This window comes from Vipera ursinii (genome assembly GCF_947247035.1).
Source record: "Vipera ursinii genome assembly, chromosome: 2".
Classification (NCBI taxonomy): Eukaryota; Metazoa; Chordata; class Lepidosauria; order Squamata; family Viperidae; genus Vipera; species Vipera ursinii.
Window position 1 is genome coordinate 156,083,020 of NC_139513.1, and position 18,989 is coordinate 156,102,008.

An 18,989-nucleotide genomic window follows, 5' to 3' on the forward strand; every position below is an offset into this window, starting at 1 on the left:
TTTTCTCAGTTCATGGGCAGTTATTTTGCGCCTTGGTTTCTCCACACGCTTCTTGCGACCCTGTTGACTATTTTGAATGAAACGCTTGATTGTTCGATGATCACGCTTCAGAAGCTTTGCAATTTTAAGAGTGCTGCATCCCTCTGCAAGATATCTCACTATTTTTGACTTTTCTGAGCCTGTCAAGTCCTTCTTTTGACCCATTTTGCCAAAGGAAAGGAAGTTGCCTAATAATTATGCACACCTGATACAGGGTGTTGATGTCATTAGACCACACCCCTTCTCATTACAGAGATGCACATCACCTAATATGCTTAATTGGTAGTAGGCTTTCGAGCCTATACAGCTTGGAGTAAGACAACATGCATAAAGAGGATGATGTGGTCAAAATACTCATTTGCCTAATAATTCTGCACTCCCTGTATAGCTGGTCCTTTGGTGCCCTTGAAGTTACGAAGGCCTTAGAACAGGTGTGTTATGGATGGTAAAGCACTTCTGGTCATTGTAACATAACCACATGGTCACATAACCACATTTTGGGCCCTTGGCAACTAGCATAACTTTACAACCAGTTGCAGTGTCCAATGGTCGTGTAACTACAAGCTGCATCATTCTTTGATGGGTTTCTAGCAAAAACCGCTCTTTCGGGAGAATGTATTCACCTAATAAATGACATAGAGGACCTCGGAATGCTTCACTGAAACAGTATTTTCTGAAGGCAAAACAAAATTTTGCATCCAGAAGCTGTGGTTGCTCTATCACCTGAGGCTTTCAAAAAGAGACTGAACAATCATTTATCTGAAATGGTATAAAGTCTCCTACTCAAGCCGGGGGTTGGACTATCTGCAACTGGGCCATGCCAAGTGGCGGCCTGGCGCAGATGCACACACACACTCAATTTGCACGAGTGGCGGGCCAGGATGCATGCACATGGGTGCACAGCTCAACTTGCATCATATTGAGCTGTGTGCCCATGTGCATCAGCCCACTGCTTGCATAAGCTGAGCTGCACATATGTGCACATGCAAGCCAGCTAGCTCAAGTCACAAAGGTTGTGAACCACTGGTTTAGAAGACTTCCAAGGTCCCTTCCAACTCTATTATTCAATGTTCTATCTTCTAATAATTTAAACAATAAATTCTTTGAACTATTAATAAAGTGTTATTTATAATTTTCAGATAATTTACAAAAACTGAAAAATCAAACAAAAATACAACAAATCAGTTTTTGTCTTTAAAATCAAAATTTGTTGCTAAGTTGCTAATATCAACGAAGAGACAATAGATCAGGTTTGATGCAGTTTTCTTGACTCAAATCTTCATGCTCGAGCAACATTATTTGATGTGTTCATCTTTTAATTCTGTATTACAATGTTTCTGCCCAAAACTGTGAAGTGATCAATACACTTTCCAAATGGAAAAGCCATTTAAGAGTGGATTAATCTGAATGTTGCTATCAAAGTTCAAATCTGCCATTTTGTTCAGATACAAGACCCTATCCCCCAAATCAGGGCAAGATGATCAAGGAGTGATCCAACCTAGAACTAACAATAAATTTCCTGACAGAGGAACAATTAACCAGTGGAACAGCTTGCCTGCAGAATTTGTGGATGCTCCATGAAGATTTTTAAGAGACTGCCATTTTGAAACAGCCATTTGTTCAGAATGGTATAGGGTTGATTAGAAAACCTCCAAGGTCCCTTCCAACTCTTTATTCTGTATTCTTAAGGGCCTTGTTATCAAATATGATCTCTTTTTATAATTGCCTTGTATGTTACATTTCTTTCATTTTTCTACTCTCAGATAGCTCTCATATAACTTCCTGAACTTTTTAATGAAAATATAGTACACTTAAGACTGCAATCACAATATAAAAGAGTACAGCGCTTGGAGATTCATACCCTAACCCAGGGGTAGGCAACCTTGGCTCTTTTATGTCTCGTGGACTTCAACTCCCAGAATTCCTGAGCCAGCTGGCTCAGGAATTCTGGGAGTTGAAATCCACGAGTCATAAAAGAGCCAAGGTTGCCTACCCTTGCCTTAAACCCTTTTTTAATATACTGTGAAGGGCCAAGAGGCTCAGGTTTAACAGGAAGCCTCCCAGAAAGAATTTATCAGATTTGTTTGAATTGATTTTACAGGGGGTCCTATCTACCTTTCATATTACAGAACACACATGCTTTTAGCCGTCTCTTTGGAAAATACCCTGAAAATTCAGTATTCCCAAGTGTTATCACCAATCACCTGGCATGAAGATTGTTTCTATCAATGCTAAGATCATGACAAAAATGTGAACCTATTTAATGTAAAAATACTCACAAGAGTATCTTACAAGCTTCACTGTTGGATCCACTCATTGAATCGTAGTAGGTGATGGTTTTTTTCCTGAAGTCAGTAACCTAAACAAGGCAAAAACTTTGTATCAAGACATTGGCATAATCTTACCCAGAAGTATGTACTTTTGACACATTTGGGATAATGCAGGAAACGGAGTGGAAAAGTGTTTCAGAAGCAAGCATTTGGGAAAGTAAAAATGCCAAAATGAAAAGCCATCACAAAGAATGAACTTAGAATGCATTCAGAACAAACAAGGCACATTTGAAAGAGCTGATGTAAATTCACTTGAACATTTACACACACATATATATATATATATATACATAATATACTCACTGCTAGGCACCAATGGACACCAAGGTGAATAGGAACCAATAAAATGTCCACAGAAAATATATCTACTTTTTTAGTCCAACGTTTTACAGCTGGATACCCAGCAGTTTTTAACTTGGTGAAGAAAAATGTGTTAAATGCATGAACAGTTGGAAAACCTTTCTGTTTACTCCTCTCCATCAGCATATTCATGTAGAAATTAATAATCTGTGTGTGAGAGAAATACATGTTAGTATTTGATGTTTTTTTAAAACATTTCTTCCCTATTCCTAAAAAACATCTATCTACAGGTATACACCACTAAAACCCTCGTGTCGTGACCTAGGTGAAACACTGCATCATAGAGCAACAATTTTTGAACCAAGTACCTTTGGACGCTAACTTACAGAATGCGTCCAAAATCCATGGCCCATGACTCCTAGAGTAATTAAATTTGAGAAAGTTGTAGGTGCTTCAGTGCTACTGACTGCTGCTGTGTTGTTGCTGTCATGTGATCTTCATTTTCACCTATGCCATGAGTTTCCCAGCCAGTCTCACAATCCCTCACTCTCTTCCCCACCCAGAAGCAGCCATTTACTTGCCTGCAAGGAAGGGGAAGAAAGGAAAGAAGGAAGATTCCAATGCTCCCTGCATTGGAAACACATTGTGTTTCTCTTTCTAGGTAAGGAGATCTTACTGCTGAAGTGTACCCAACCTGGCCCTTTGCCAGACAGTTGGTGTCACACAAGGTCTTCTTCCTAAAGTCTCACGAAGAAAACATGTATGATTTCAAGGAGGACTCTCGAAGGATCAAGCCAGGATCGTTTGATTAGCAGTGTGAGCAAGATGTCCCCGGTCATCCGGGGATGATGGAACACAGGAGGGCAGCAACTGCGGAGTGCAGGGGGCCAAAGGACAGAGATGAAGAGGAGAACAAAGGATGGGAAAAGTTGAAGAATTTCTGCTGTCTTAAGTATGGGCAGGCTGCCAAGCACCCATATTTTGATCATGTGATTGAACAGGAACTGCAATTGTCATAACTTTGCAGATTGGGCAAGAAGCATTCATTCAGGTTGTAATTTCAAATGGTCACTGAACAAATGAGAATAACTTAAGGACTACCTGTACAAATCTCACTAGACTACATAACAAAGAATAATGGATGTATGTTATTTTTAAAAAGCAGATTTCAACTGAATGTTAAGGGGAAAATTCCAACAGTATGAATAGAGCAGTTAATTAGCACAGCCAATTATCCAGAGCAGTGATGAGTGTATTTGAATGATGGCTAGACAGCTGCCCTTCTGGATACCTGTAGAAGATGGGCTCAAAGAGCCTTTATAACTCAGATTCATGAGTTTAAAAATTAGGTTTGAAACAAAAGACTGAAGATTTACCTCATCATTGAGCCAGTTGAGGTGCTTAAGAGTCTGAATGTCTTTCCGAGTGATGGTTAATCGGAAGGCTTCACTCAACACTTCATCCTGGTTTCCACTTCGTAATACATTTTTTATTTCTTTCTCCATTTCCTATAAATAGTTAATAGGAAAGAGAATTGGGTTTCACTGAAGTTTTTAATCCAAACTGAAAAATCAGACTCCTAATTAAAAACTTCATTATGAAGGGTAGACCCAAAATGCTGTGGATCAGGAAAACTATATATTGAAAAAGTTTTCACGGAATTATGTTCTACAAACAGGTTTCTCTTGGAAAAGTCTGGAAATGTTTTGATTACCTCCCATATATTTTAACGTTGCACTTAAAAAAGAAAGGATTTGAAATTAAGTTTTTTTCCCCATTGGAGAAATGCATATAACAAAGGAAACAAAACTACTAGAAATATCAAGTTAGGCTAAAAGACCAACCCCCCAAATCTAGCTTTTGATGAAATAAAGAACTTCAAAACACTACAGAGCATACTATCACAGAGATGTGTTATGAAGAGACACAGTTTAAGAACAACTCTGCCAGAACAGTTGTTCATTTCTATAAACTACTATCCAGGTACTTATTTCACCAAGGCATCAAGATTTTTACCATTAATGTAAAAGCTAACCTCTGTAATTTCAGGAAATTCATCTTCACTCTCCACTATCTTATTATCATCTGGAATAATGGTAACAGGAATTTCCTTTTCAAGAGGAACTCGAAGATGTAAATTTATTGACTCAGGTACTGAGGTCTCTTTCTGCAGTCTCTAAAAAGAACATCATTAAAATAGTGACACTTAACATTATATCAAGTGGTCAATCCCAGATGTTTGTGGACAGGAATTTCATCAAGTTGCCCACCTTATTACCTGGATTTCTTACATTAATTTATGTACAGAAGGATGCAGTCATCAAACCTATATAGAATTACGGTTATATAAAGTTAAAGCCCATATCAACAACAGGAAAATCTAGTGACTGTTCATAAATATGATCAAGCTTGCTGATATCTAGCTTATTGGTTTCCAATTCAATCTATAAGCCTCTTCTATTTGTCTATAACCTTCAACTGGGTGAAAAGGTGCACTATAAGGCAACAATTTTTGAATCAAAGTACCTCAAACAGGCCAACTTAAAGAACACATCGAAAATCTGGGATCCATCACTCCTGTGGGATTGAAATTTCAAGGATCTTCAGACCAACTGTATTGGGAAACTTGTGGTCACTGCAGCAACACTGATATGCTGCCCTGCAGTGCCACTGTGATTTTTGACACTCCCTGCCAACTCCCCACAAGCAGTCAATGGGGAAGCCAGCAGGAAGTCAGATGTTGCTTCCACTGCTTTTTATGTTTGCCTGTGGTCATTCTATTACTCTATTTAGGGAAGTAAATACCTTTGAAACAATGACCAAACAGGACATGGGTCATCTAGCATGCATTAAAGGTAAAGGAAGGGATTCAAATGGCAATATTAGGGAAAACTATGTATTCAGTTGCATCAATTATTATCATTCCTAGCAAAGATAGAAGGCACCTGGATGAGCCTTTAAAAACAATAACCATGTTGAGTTATCTCACCTGATTCTGTAACTGCAATGCCAAGGCTTTTTGCTCCTCTATATGTCGCAATCTCTCACGGGCTCGGGAGTCATACACACTGGTTCTAGATGGAAGTTTGTAGATAACAAACTGAATGTTCAGAACCACCAGCCATGAAAATTCCTTTTTGCACACTTTTACTTATGCCTATCTTATTATTTCTTTCAACTTCTGCTCCTTCCTTATGGGAAGGCTAGTTTGAGATGATTAGATGATTAAAAGATGATTAGAGGTCTGGAGGCTAAAACATACAAGGAACGACTGCTGGAATTGGGTATGTCTAGTTTAATGAAGAGAAGGACTGGGGTGGCATGATAGCAGTGTTCCAATATCTCAGGAGCTGCCACAAAGAAGAGGGAGTTAAGCTATACTCCAAAGCGCCTGAAGGCAGGACAAGAAGCAATGGATGGAAACTAGTCAGGGAGAGAAACAACCTAGAACTAAGGAGAAACTTCCTGACAGTTAGAACAACTAACCAATGGAACAACCTGCCTCCAGAAGTGGTGAATGCTCCAACACTGGAAGTTTTTAAGAAGAGACTGGCCAGCCACTTGTCTGAAATGGTATAGGGTTTCCTGCCTGAGCAGGGGGTTGGACTAGATGACCTGCAAGGTCCCTTCCAACTTTACTCTTATGATTATGATTATATAAGATGGGAACCGCTGGGTGAATGTGTTATGTCTGCTGATCTAATTCTAGTAATACTGGACACCCAGACATGCCTTTAATTCAAGATAGGCAGCTTGCAGCTTGCACATTTCACATTGGGACTTCAATTGCATTTCACTGGTAATTCCTAGATCAAATGATAACATGCAGAGCAAATAGTCAGATCAAGGCCATGTGGGGGGTTTTAAGGTAACATCCTAGCCCCTTGAAAAGTAAATAGCGACAAAAATGAATGCACTCATTCTAGTAATATCATAGCCTCACTCCAGTTCTTCAGAAAATCAGAAGGGCGAATTATGGCACCTATCCTCCAAATATAGCCCACATTTAACTGAAAGATCTATAAGAAAGGATCTAATAGTACAGACTAAGATTTAGTGCTGGGATTTGAATATTTTTCTATTTTAAAACTTTAAAAGATTTGTATTTACTCCTAAAAGATCTCCAATATTGGCATCTAATCAGAACAGTGATTTCACAGGTACTTTATTATTTGTTTGTTTATTCATTCATTTTCTGCACTTAACTGTCTCTCTCCCCCAGGGATTTCTCAGTGATTTCTATACAATATTTTCAGTCTTGAGATCACAAATAAATAAGTTAAAGTTTCATATCCTTTAGTCTCTCAAATATTCTATCCTACGTGATCCTATGTAAGATACAACAAAGACGTGTGAACTTAGTTTTCTGCCCTTATTAGCAATAGGAATTCAGACTATCTAGAGCTTCTTTATATATTTGGCTCTTCAAATCAAAAAGGCAAATTTAGCTTTAAGAAAGGGATTTAGAAATTCTTAGAAATTCTTACAATTCTTTTATCCACAATTCAGCTTCAAAGAAAGGTATACTAAAAGGGAAGCAGAAAGTAAAAAGGATTAATGTTTCTTCCAGGGGGAAAAAAACAAGCAAGTTATTAAAAGATAAAATTCCAATTGCACCACTAAGGCAGAAGAGAATATCAAGAGCAGTAAATAATTAAGTCCAAATGTGCACTTGGCACCCAAAAAAAAGTTTCTACCAAAAGTTTACTAGCAAATTCTATCAATTGCAGAAGTTTATCAGAGTCAGCAATGGGGAAAAGGTCACACTTTCTGCTTAAACGATACTATATCCAAAAACCCTCAAGGAAAACAGAGTGCTTCAGTAAATGGTACTGCAAACGGACTACAGAAAAACTCTGAAACAGCAGCAGAGTTGAGAAGCAGTGAAAATCTGAAGAAAAGTCTGAGGCACTTTTTAATAGTCTAGAGAGGGTGGAAAATCCTTTGTGGTTTATTACACAAAACTACAAAATTTACACTAATTACTAATGCAGTAACATGTTTTATTCAAAGTAAACCAAGGCCAAATGGACAATCCCAACATCAGAAATAATGCTAAAGTCCCTCTAAATTTTTTTTTATTAAAGAGTTTTACAAAAACAAAATTTTACAATATATCCCCAAATCCCTCCCACCCCAAACCCACCCACTTCCCAGAGCTAAATACAGGATTATAGTTACAATAATCATATTCTAAATAAAAATTATGCATAATATAGAATTAACCAAATTCATAATGCGCTTTAACTCTCTTTTAACATAACTACAAACAACGTACCAATAACAATATCCCACTAAAATCTACTCATAAGCTAAATGGTACTTTTTGGTCCCATATTTGTTTTGAATATAATCTATCCATCTCCTCCAAACTGAAATATATCTTTCCTGTGAATGATCCTTCAGATAAGCAGAAATCTTAGACATTTCTGCAAGATTCGAAACTTTAAACACCCATTCATCTACAGTGGGCAAACTATCCTTCTTCCAATATTGTCCCACCAGTAACCGTGCTGCCGTTATCATGTTCAACATCAAGTTAGTTTCTTTAACATCACAATCTACAACAATGCCCAATAAAAACAATTACGGGGAGAACTTTATCTTTCTCTTAAAAATCTTTTGAATAAGTCCCTCTAAAATTAACATTAATAAATTTGTTCTAATTATTCTGGCAGTCCAAGCTCAACTAATTTACTTCACCCATTTTTTTTAGTCTACTTCCCTCAAAACAATAAATTGTAGTTTCTACAAATCAGAAAGCCCACTTGCCTTGGAGCTGGAGATCTGAAGTCTTTGCCATTTAACATTATGACTGAATCACATCCTAGATCAAACAAAACAGGGTGCAAGATTTAACATTACTCTGTACCAATAATCTTCTCCAAAACAGAATCCATATCATGACTGAATTCAGATTTATTCAGTTAATTCAGATACCAGGCTGGAAGAAACAACAAACCTGCATCTGAGAATTAACAGTGCAGATGGTCTGGAGATAATAATTCAAGAATTTGGGGCCATGAAATAAAATCCATAATATTTCAATATATATCAGTTGTTTTTACCTTCAGTCTGTACATCCAATGCTACTAGATTAGCTTGTTGTATGGGTGTACTGGTCTTGAGATCAAAGTTAACGTGAGAAGCAAAACTACAAACTGGCTGTGGTAGTGGTTTGTCAGAATGCTGCTCCTGTATCCTGAGAAGACTGGATGACTGGTTGCCCAGAGAGGGGCCACAGACATCAAAAGGTTTCATACATTTGTTTTCAGTTTCTTTCACTTTTTTTTTATTGGAACCTGCACACCTGGGCCTGAAAACAAAAGCAAATTTTGTTTTTCCAGAAATTTTGGAAACAAGCTTGTAAACAATCAGATTAATTGACATATTTCAGAGACTCACAGATGAAGAGACAATAATGAAGAGGCTTTGGAAGCTGACAGATTTTTCCCTGTAACCATTTGAATCAACTGCCTGTATATTTCTTTCTCTTCTTCCCGAACTACCTGGGAAGAAAAAAAATCCCATACGTTACCAGAAAGTACACAGTACGGTAATAAGAGTGTCTACATAGAAACACAATATTTTATAGGATGCAAAAGTGGTTTAATTTATCACTGACAAAATAAGTTTATCTAATATGCAGAATAAATTAAAATCCTAAAGCAAGCATCCATAAATCCCACCACCAGGGATGAAAATGATCTCAATGATGTGAGAGTACAAATGGCCTTGTCCATAAATAAGAATGATTCCACATAAATTTATTTATCAATCATATGGCATTCCACAGAGAATAGGAATTTGGATTATGGGTAATTGGTTAGTCTATGAACAGCTGTATTTCACACATCTGTATATTTATATTCCAGATCTATCTTGTGTTGCGAGTGTGTGTGAATGTGTGTGTGTGTGTGTGTGTGTGTGTGTGTGTATGTACACCTACCTCTTCTACAGTACTGATGAATCTTCTTTGAGACTTCTTCGGACTTAGTAAGCTCCGACGACATGATTGATTAGCAACGGACTTAATTGGAAAGGATTTTTCATAGGTAGAAACGTGACTGTGGTGGTTTGATTTTCCTACAAAGGAATTTGCAGCCATACTGCAGGAAAAAAAAGATAATTCTTTTTTAGCTAGGCTTATAAAGACATTCAAGTTTTAAATATGGTTCTTTGCATTCTAGAAAAACTCAAATAGAAACTCTAGCAAACCATGATTATTCTCTTTAAAAAAGACAATTTAAACATAGTATGGTGAAAAAAATTCATAATGAACCTAGAATAATGTGCAGTAACAAGAAATGATGTGATACTATGTTTCGGACTACAACAGTTTAACAATGCTTTCTTGGAGGTTAACACTGTGTGGATTCTACTGGCATAAAGACATTCTCAGTAAACAGATAAAGGATTCAAGTAGTGGACTAGAATACTGTGAAAAATAACCACTTCTTTAGCTGCAATAATTTGCAACCAAATATTCCTGCAATTGGGAATACTGACCCACTCATCTATGGTGAACTGCTTCAACTCCAGAATAATTGAGAGTTTTCAACTATGAACTTATTTCAAGTCCTTCCACAATGTTTATGTGAGGTTTATGTCTGAACTCCGACTTGATATTCTTCACTTTAAACTGTGAATTTGATAGTCTTCATCTATTCTCCTGCTGACTGTACAATGAACTTTGTTAAGCCTATATAGGATGGAAGGATGGAAGTCTCAAGCTTCCTTTCCCAGAAGCTCTACTTGGTCTTCAACCTCTGGCCCTCCTGCTTTGCTGTTGTGGTTTGGTAATTCCTAATATCATTACTCATATTCCAGGGATGCCACATCCGGCATCTAGCCCATTAACTTGAACATGTAAGTTAAGGTTTTCACAACCTGGGCTGTCTTTCTAGAAAGGAAAAAAATGTAAATAAGTTCTATAATGCAACCCTCCCAACCGTGTAAATCTAAAAGCATCTATTTATAAAATTCAGCCTTTTCTTGTAAGTTAGGCCAGTCTCACAAGAAGTAAACCAAATCAAACTTTTTTTTAAAAAAAAGCTGCATAAAAGTCCCCTTTACTTTTAAATCACTAATATGCAGTTCATTTAAGACATTTGCAGCTGCTTTTATATCTATACAGGTAGTCCACAATTATAACAATTGAGCCCAAAATTTCCATTGCTAAGCAAGGCAGTTGTTAAGTGAGTCATCCCGTTTTATGAACTTTTTGCCACCACTGTTAAGTGAATCACCTTGATTGTTAAGTGACTCATGTGGTTGTTAAGTGAATCTGGCTTCTCCCACTGACTGTTTGTTTGTTGGAAGTCAGCCGAGGAGGTTACAAATGGTGACTCCTGAACAGCGCAACTGTCATAAATACATGTGCCAAGTGCCCAGATACTGATCACATGGTCATAGGTGTGAAAACTGGTCATAAATCACTTTTTTTGGTGCCATTGTAATTGGCCACTAAACAAATTGTTGTAAGTGAAGGACTACCTGCACAGCTAAATTTCAAATTACTGTACTTCAGTGCAGTGGACTTCAAATGAAACAGACTAATATTCTCTGCTAATTAAAGCCTGTCCCAATGACTTTAATTGGCAAAAAATACAGATGTTTCATGTGAAGTCTGTTGCATCAAAATTACCAAATGACACAAAGAACCAGTGATATATTCTCTATTTCGCAGATGTCTACGAATAAGGGACATTCCCTTCACCAATTAGTAAATTAAAACTATTACAGGTAGTCTTTCTTTAATGTCCACTTGCTCAGTGATCGTTCAAAGTGACAGCACTGTACCCCTCATGGCTGTTACACTGTCCTCAAAGTCACATGATCACAATTCAGGCACTTGGCGAGTGGCTTGCAATTACAATGCAGTATCCAGCAATCAAGATTGTCATTTGTGATCTTCATTGCTGCCTTCCGACAAGCAAAGTCAATGGGGAATCTGACAGGTCACAAATGGAAATCATGCAAGATGGTGCAATTACACAGAATTCATCTAAGGACAACAACCGTGAATGCTGAAACTGTTATTGTAAGTTGATGTGTCCATGTGACATCGCACCTTATGACTGTATCGCTTAGCAACGGAGTTCTTGGTCCCAATTACCATGGGTGATTGAACTGCCAGCATTTATTTCCTAAGTAACCACATATCTAAGCTTTGTTAACATTTCAGAATGTTTCATATAATTCTTAAAAGATTAAAAAACCTGTAACAAATAGAATTAAGGTGTTAATAACAAAAAAATGAGAAAAATTTATGTACCTTGGATTTTTGCGTGTTTCGAAATATCCACTGCGACTTACTCTGGGCTTCTGTGAAACAGAGCCAAGAGGGGAGCTGCAACTCTTCCACTGACCATTGGCACTTGTTCCAAATGTTCTTCTTACTCCAGTTGCTGGGCAGCTCTCAAATCTTGCGGGTTCTGCCAGAGCACAAGCAAGGAATGGTCAATCAGATGCCAATAATCTTTTATATTACCTACTACATAAAAATATGTTTTCTATGTCCACCCCCCCATTTTTAGAAGAAATTACAAATATTTTAAAGAGATTTTCCAAAATTTATTTTGAAGGGAAAAGTCAACTGGCTTTCTTTATGTTTAAACAAACTGCCTTGTGCTAATAATTAACCTTTTTACTTGTAAATTTGTTGCAATTCAATCTGTTTACAAAAACACTTTTAAGAAAAGTCACAGTGAGGTGAGCATAGTCAACTTGACTGTCCACAATCAATTCCTGCCAAATTTTCCAACCAAACTTTTGAGCCACACTAAATTTTACTTGGTCCTATCTATTTTTTTCAGAAGATATTCAATATTGTAAAAATGAAAACAAAAAATGTTCAATATGCAAGTGAATGCATCAGAATATTCAGTCAAAATACATATATTTTACAAGTGTAAGACTATGCCTGCTAAATTAGCAATGCCTTTCTTAAGGAACCTGAGCTCAGACCAAACTACAGAACATACTTTGAATTTGAAGCCAGATTCAGAAAATAGAATAGGACCCAAGGATACGGTAAATGGAAATTCCTGCTAAAAACTGATATTTCTAATTACCAAGTCATCCAACCAGCAAATATCCCTCTATAAACCATGAAGAACATTTCAAATTATATTAGCTCATTATAGGAATAAGGCCACATGTTAAATGAAGACCACCCCTCTATTTAGTGGACACTTTAGATTCAACTATAAATTGTAGTAATATTGAAAACCCAGCTCACATGTGCCTTGTTACTTAACTGTTAGAATCTTCTGACAGATCTCCATCTGTTTAGAAGCCAATGCAGCCAGACTTACCTGTATAGTAAGTGAAACTACAAGGAGTATTTCCCGTTAGAGAAGTGGACAGTCCGGCGAAGCTGTTAAACTTGTTTGATAAAAACTAAGCAGAGAAACAAAAAATAAAAAAAAGTCAAGAAAAGAACCATATTTAAAATGTTTTCAGTAAGTTCATTAGTTACAATTACATGTTAAAAAGTAATCGCAACTCCTAGTCCCTCTAACATTCATTTACAAAATATAATGAAAATCGATTACAAGATAAAAATAGTACAAAACAATCTCAACATGGTTATTTCAGTCTCTAGAACTTCAGTACTAAAGATTAACAAAGTTGAAAAAGCAAATCAGAGAAAGCTATTAGGTGGAAACAGAAGAAACTGATAAACTGATAAAATTCAAAATGTTATTACTATTCATGATTGTAAGGCAAAAAATAATGAGTCATATTAATAAGGACAGGTACTTGCGTAATGGCTGTTTATTCAATCACTGTTCAGTTACAACAGGGCTGAAGGAATGGTATTTATGACCATCCTGTTACAATGCCCCTGCCATTGGTGATGCTAAAGGGTGCTGTTACACCATGTTTCACCTAATGACCATATTGCTTAGTGATGAAAATCCCAATCTCAATTGGTGTTTAAGCAAGGAGCACATGTACCAAATATTCTGTAATAAATTTTGCAGCATTTTTACTAATCTCAGAGGCTTGAATATCTAGAAGCAAAGGATTAAAATCTTATAAATCTTGATCTGAATAGCCAGAGTGACATAGAAAAGTTTCTAGCTTCTTTATTAAATGTAATTTCAAAATTAATTTCTAATCAGACATATATTGATTTATAAAAATCACTGTACAGATAAGAAAGCAGAAGTAACTGATTCCCAAACCTTGTTGTCAGACAATGGATGCTGGTTGCCTGAAATAAAATTCTGTTGCTCAGGAAAAGTCTTGAACACAGAAGTATGATTAGCTTGCATACAGTCCCCAGCATCCATCTTCATACAGTCAGTAGTTTCATCTTTAATTAAAAAAAGTTTATTATTTGAGGAAGAAAAATAAGCAAAAAAATAAGATTCTATATAACAAAATAGAAAGTGGTGAAGAATACATGTGAGACTTCAATAGAGAAAAGACAAAAAAGCAGCACCAAAATACATGCAATGTGTTAGCATTTCTCCACAATTTTAACGCAGGGAAAGGTAACAAGTATAATAATGAGAGCAAAAGATTAAATGTTTGCAATTTTGGGCTTATGAAAAAGGTAAATAAACAGAAGATAAAAAGTAGAAAAATTATACATATACAAGGAAGAAAACACCAATCAAGCAACACTAATGTCAGCAACACATAAAAAGCATCAGAGCATGCTTTCAATGAGCACTTGCTGCTTCTAAAAAGGAACTATATTTTAAAATATTATTTTAAAAAGCATAAGAGTATATAAGGACCCTTTGAATATAACTAGTTCACGCTCCATTAAGCCATATATTTTAACCATATTTTGCTGAATGAACTAAATTGAGTGGTTTCACTCATAACACTGAACTATAAACTGCACTTTACACAACTCAGTGGCTATGTTCACACGAAACAAACCCTCCCCTGCTCCCCAGCAAATCACATTATAACCTAACAGAATATGTGAACCCAACAGGTGAAAAGAGCACAAAATTAAGAAAAAGCATGTGTTCTCCCCTCAGAACCTTATTATTTTAAGCAGACCCAGCAAGAGATGAATAGTTATGTGGTAGTTCTCACAAATCTATCACAATTACTAATTGTGGCATATGCTGTATGTACATTCATGATCATTAAAGAAACCACAAATGAGGAAAAACTAGGGCCTTTGGAGTGAATCAAAATAGTGTATTTCCTCTCCTGGATAGCAAATACTCTGCAGCATTAGGAAAACCATTAGTTATAGAAATTGTTCAGAAATGCATTAACTCTTAAATGTCAAATAATAAATCTGAACCTAACTAAAAATGATTGCCAATTGCTTTAATGAGCGGTTTCTTGAAATGGTAGATTCTAAAACAATAACTTAAAATTGACAATTAATTAAATGGATTAATTTAGCATATACTCACCCATCATTATGCTCTTTACATAACTGACTCAAGTTAACTGAATCTTCAAAAACCTGAAAAAAGAGTGGAAGATAAAGCAAATGTTATACATTAAATAAACAGATGAACCAGATGTCACATTTTTTAAAAATCATAGTAGAAGGAAATATGTATCTCTTATGCCACAATATCTCCTGATATAATAATTAGGATTTGAAAGTGGTTGATCTGCCATTTTGCATTTCTCCAACTCTACTTGAGATGACACTACAAACAATATTTATTTCGGTCATCTAAAAGCTGGAATCAAATTTATTCTCTCAAATACTGATAAGAACTATTTCAGACTACCAAAAACATTTGGAGCATACCCGGTTGGGGAGGGCCAGTTCATATTCTTGTATGAAATCATGGTAAAATATAATATCAGTGAACCATTTTAATAATAGGAAAAACAGCTATTATAAAAAATGTACATGTTTCATCTGTTTACCCAAGTTCTACTTTCCCTATTACAGTATGCTGGGAGGAAAGCTATGATTAGGCTTGTAACTTGATCAATACAGTTTAAAAATGATTTTAAAAAATTTTAAAGAGAAAATTTCTCTCTTCAAAAAGTCATTTTACATATGCAAGTATGTAGTTGCAAGTTGCAAGTCTTGAACAGATGTTTTCAGAACTTCAGTTTATTATTGGCTACAGCAACAAGTTTTAAGCTGTTTCCTCTCCTTCTTTGAATAAAAATAAAGTCCAGCATCCCAGCTTGCACCACAGAATATTTCTTCCACCTCTTAAGTGTGTCAGTCTAAATAATAAATCAATGCCAAAAAGTTTTTTTGATACGACTCCAAAATACAATTTGTTTATACTGATGTTGTCTTTATAAAGGAGATGAGTATCTATCTCATACTCTTCATGTGTTTCTTGATGTAACTAAAAATCTAGAGTGGAACTAGTTATTCAGGATGTGATTATCCTTTTAATTTGGTCTGCAATTCATGATGATGAATTTGCGAAGAACTGAAGACAAACTGTAGGAGTCACAATTCTAGGTGTGTTATTTTACTCCCACATTCAGATTTCTCTATTCTATTTTCACAAAGGCAAACAAATGTAAAACAGGAAAAGCTATGGTTTAGTCACTAGAGGTTTAGTCACCAGTCAGAGATATTCTACTTGATCCTGCCTGGAGCCATAGGCTCTGCTCATTCCAGATTGGTAAACTCTCTCCTCTTACCAAAGACTACAAAAGCAGGAGCAGAGGGGAATAAACTTGGGAGGAGAAAATGACTGCCAATGGGAGAGACTTTTATCCTACTACAGCAGTGGTTCTCGGCCTTTTCTTCACCACAGACCCCCTTTAAACACCTTTTGTGGCCACGGACCTCCAAGACATCACTCAATATTTAAATCAGGGGTCTTCAAACTTGGCTCTTTTATGACTTGTGGACTTCAACTCCCAGAATTCTTCAGCCAGGCATGCTGGCTGAGGAATTCTGGGAGTTGAAGTCCGCGAGTCATAAAAGGGCCAAGTTTGAAGACCCCCGATTTAAATCATACGATTTCCTCAGACCTCCGCGCGCGCCCCAGGGGCTGAGAACCATTGCACTACAGTATTCAGGCTTATTTAGTAACAAAGCTTATTCTGAGTGCCGGCGCTAATTTAGGGGACAGGGTGAAGAGGTTAAAATTTCTTTTGGACTATCACTTCCATCCTCCCCAGTCAGCACTGTTAAGAGCTACGGGGATATTCCCCGCCCCAGGCTTGCCACATCTCGTGCTTGCCACTTGTTATCTAACTTCTTCCCTCAGCCCCAGGCAACACAAACAACGGTACGAGTTTGTGGGAGCTTAGTTCCAAACACGCAGGTTACCTACCTTTGGAACAGGGCTCTGACTCGAAATGCCCTCCCTCTCCCCCTCCTCCTCGAAATACGAAGCGTTTGCGAAGGCAACCCGACCAACCGTCAAACTCCGCCGGGCCTGTCCCAAGGGAGGAGAGGTTAAAACGGAGGAGACTCCCGCGCTCGCCGTTCCACTCGGCCGGAGCCCGCCCGTTCTTTTCTCTTTCAGTCACTCCGTACGAGGCCAGGCCTTCAAAGGGACGGAAGGGAAGCAGAGCGGGAACGGCAGAGAAAGGGGCTCTCGAGGGAGGCGCGTCGGACCCGGGAGACTAGTGGCAAGGCGCGCTGTTGCCATAGGGACACTTCCAGACCCCCACCCTCACGCCGGAAGCTGAAGCAGCGACCGTGACGCAGAAGCCGACCGTTCCCGCCTTTTACCCCGCGTCGTTCCCCCCCTCTCGGAAACCGCCGCCCGCGATTCTTTCTTTCTTTCTTTCTTTCTTTTCTCCCAACCGGATTCGAAGAGGCGGGAACCCCCCGAGGCAGGCGGAAGCGAAACTACCTTTCCGGTATTCTTTGCCCCGCCCCCTCGACCCCTCTCTTCCGGGGAAAGAAGCAGCCGCTTAATAGAGTTAGAAGACTGGTGGAGACGGTGGAGACTTGGAAAGGGGCGGGGGAACAGGGGGAAGGAAGGAGGGGGAGGGGAAGAAAAAAAAAAACCTCGTCGCCAAAGAATCTTGAACGGAATTGGTAGGCGGATGGGCTGCGCACGCGCGAGCGCCAGCTTGCGGGAGGCGCTGCGTAGTCCCTTTAAAGCGCGTGCGCGTTTTCTTGTTCGCTTGGTTGGAACCCACGTGTTTCTGCTAGATAGAAGGTCGATGCCTCGTTGCGTTCCATAATAACGGCGGGTTTTCTGTGATTGCGAAAGGATGGGATTAGATGCATGGAGCGAATCGTTGAAATACCAATGGGCTCTTACCCGGCTCGTTAGAAAACAGATTCTTGGAGACCAATTTGGCAGCAACTCTTAATTTTTGATAGAGATGTTCAGGGAATTCTTATTGTGCTGCCACAATAATGTCGGGCAGTGGGTTCAGCAAGCTCGGTAAAGTGTGTTCCCAGGGTACACGCCCGGGTGTGTTTCAGATGACTTGGGCCATCGGCCCCGATCTTAGCCAACGTGGCCAATGAATGGTTCTGAGATTTCGGAAGTTGCAGCTCGGAGCATCTGGAAACAGGCAAAGAATTGCTGCCCTTGGGCATAGAGCAGAACATTTGAGAGAAGGTTTGGTCGTGATTGGGATTAAAGCTATCTTACAGTCAGTTGCTTTGTCTCAGAGATGTTTTAAATGGACTTTTTAGAATGATATTCATGAACTGCTGTGAAAGCCGTCCACAGTTACATTCTGAAACGAGGTGTATCCATAATGAAACATTTCTGAGCAAGCATAAACAGGTTCGAATTGCATATGTGTGTGTTCATCACTGTGGTGAACAATAAATTAGTAATACTGTCTCTTCTGGGGCATTTGTTGAGTGAAAAGCTGAGAATGGTAAGTAAATGCATTTTTATAGCAAAAGTGACAATGTACATTAGTTGAGGAATGCATCTTTTAATAACTGCATTTAATTTTTTTATTACACTTGGCATACATACGACTGTTTTATTTATTTAGAAAATTTACCGCCTACTCGCACATGGTGACTCAAGGCATCTTATTATGTGACTCTTATATAACTTGATTTCCTGTTTAAGATGGAAGGACTCTAACTGCACACACACAATTCATTTTGCTGCAAATGGGTACAGTCTGACTTTATTTCTATGTGTATGGAGAAAAGCTTACAACCACTATCTTTCATCATCCAGATGCATTGGAAAAAATATATGTTTATGCCATGAATCATCCAGACTTCCAGATTTCAAAAGAATTCATGAGATTCAAGATTCCGTGTCAGCATAGAAAAATCTAAAAATGGTAGTCTACACATATGGGCTGCCTGGATTATAGTACACTTATTTTTTTTCTTTCTCTAGTAGAATTCATAGATTAAGATTATCTTGTTTGGGTGTACCCCGTAAAATAGATCTTCCTTTT

The 18,989-nt window shown here is 37.8% G+C and overlaps 1 protein-coding gene across 5 annotated transcripts in view; it reads right to left on the bottom strand.

Annotated features, from left to right (window-relative positions):
* Nucleotides 1–18,349, bottom strand: part of SENP1 (SUMO specific peptidase 1) — a 35,369-nt gene extending 17,020 nt beyond the window's left edge. For 2 of the 5 annotated variants that reach the window (XR_014491762.1, XM_083356684.1), the window contains exons 1-15: nt 16,925–18,349; nt 15,068–15,120; nt 13,865–13,995; nt 12,989–13,073; nt 11,947–12,106; nt 9,615–9,778; nt 9,075–9,174; nt 8,738–8,985; nt 8,442–8,496; nt 7,157–7,195; nt 5,659–5,743; nt 4,705–4,845; nt 4,046–4,177; nt 2,673–2,876; nt 2,319–2,398 (exon numbers count right to left, since the gene is read on the bottom strand). Coding sequence is in view for 4 of the 5 variants with exons in the window: in XM_083356684.1 (XP_083212810.1) it covers nt 2,319–2,398; nt 2,673–2,876; nt 4,046–4,177; nt 4,705–4,845; nt 5,659–5,743; nt 7,157–7,195; nt 8,442–8,496; nt 8,738–8,985; nt 9,075–9,174; nt 9,615–9,778; nt 11,947–12,106; nt 12,989–13,073; nt 13,865–13,995; nt 15,068–15,074 (1,631 nt within the window). In the remaining variant the exon portion in view is untranslated. The remainder of the gene's footprint in view (nt 1–2,318; nt 2,399–2,672; nt 2,877–4,045; nt 4,178–4,704; nt 4,846–5,658; nt 5,744–7,156; nt 7,196–8,441; nt 8,497–8,737; nt 8,986–9,074; nt 9,175–9,614; nt 9,779–11,946; nt 12,107–12,988; nt 13,074–13,864; nt 13,996–15,067; nt 15,121–16,924) is intronic. The other 3 variants (XM_083356685.1, XM_083356686.1, XM_083356687.1) reach the window with 3 other exon arrangements.
* Nucleotides 18,350–18,989: the final 640 nt, after the last annotated feature.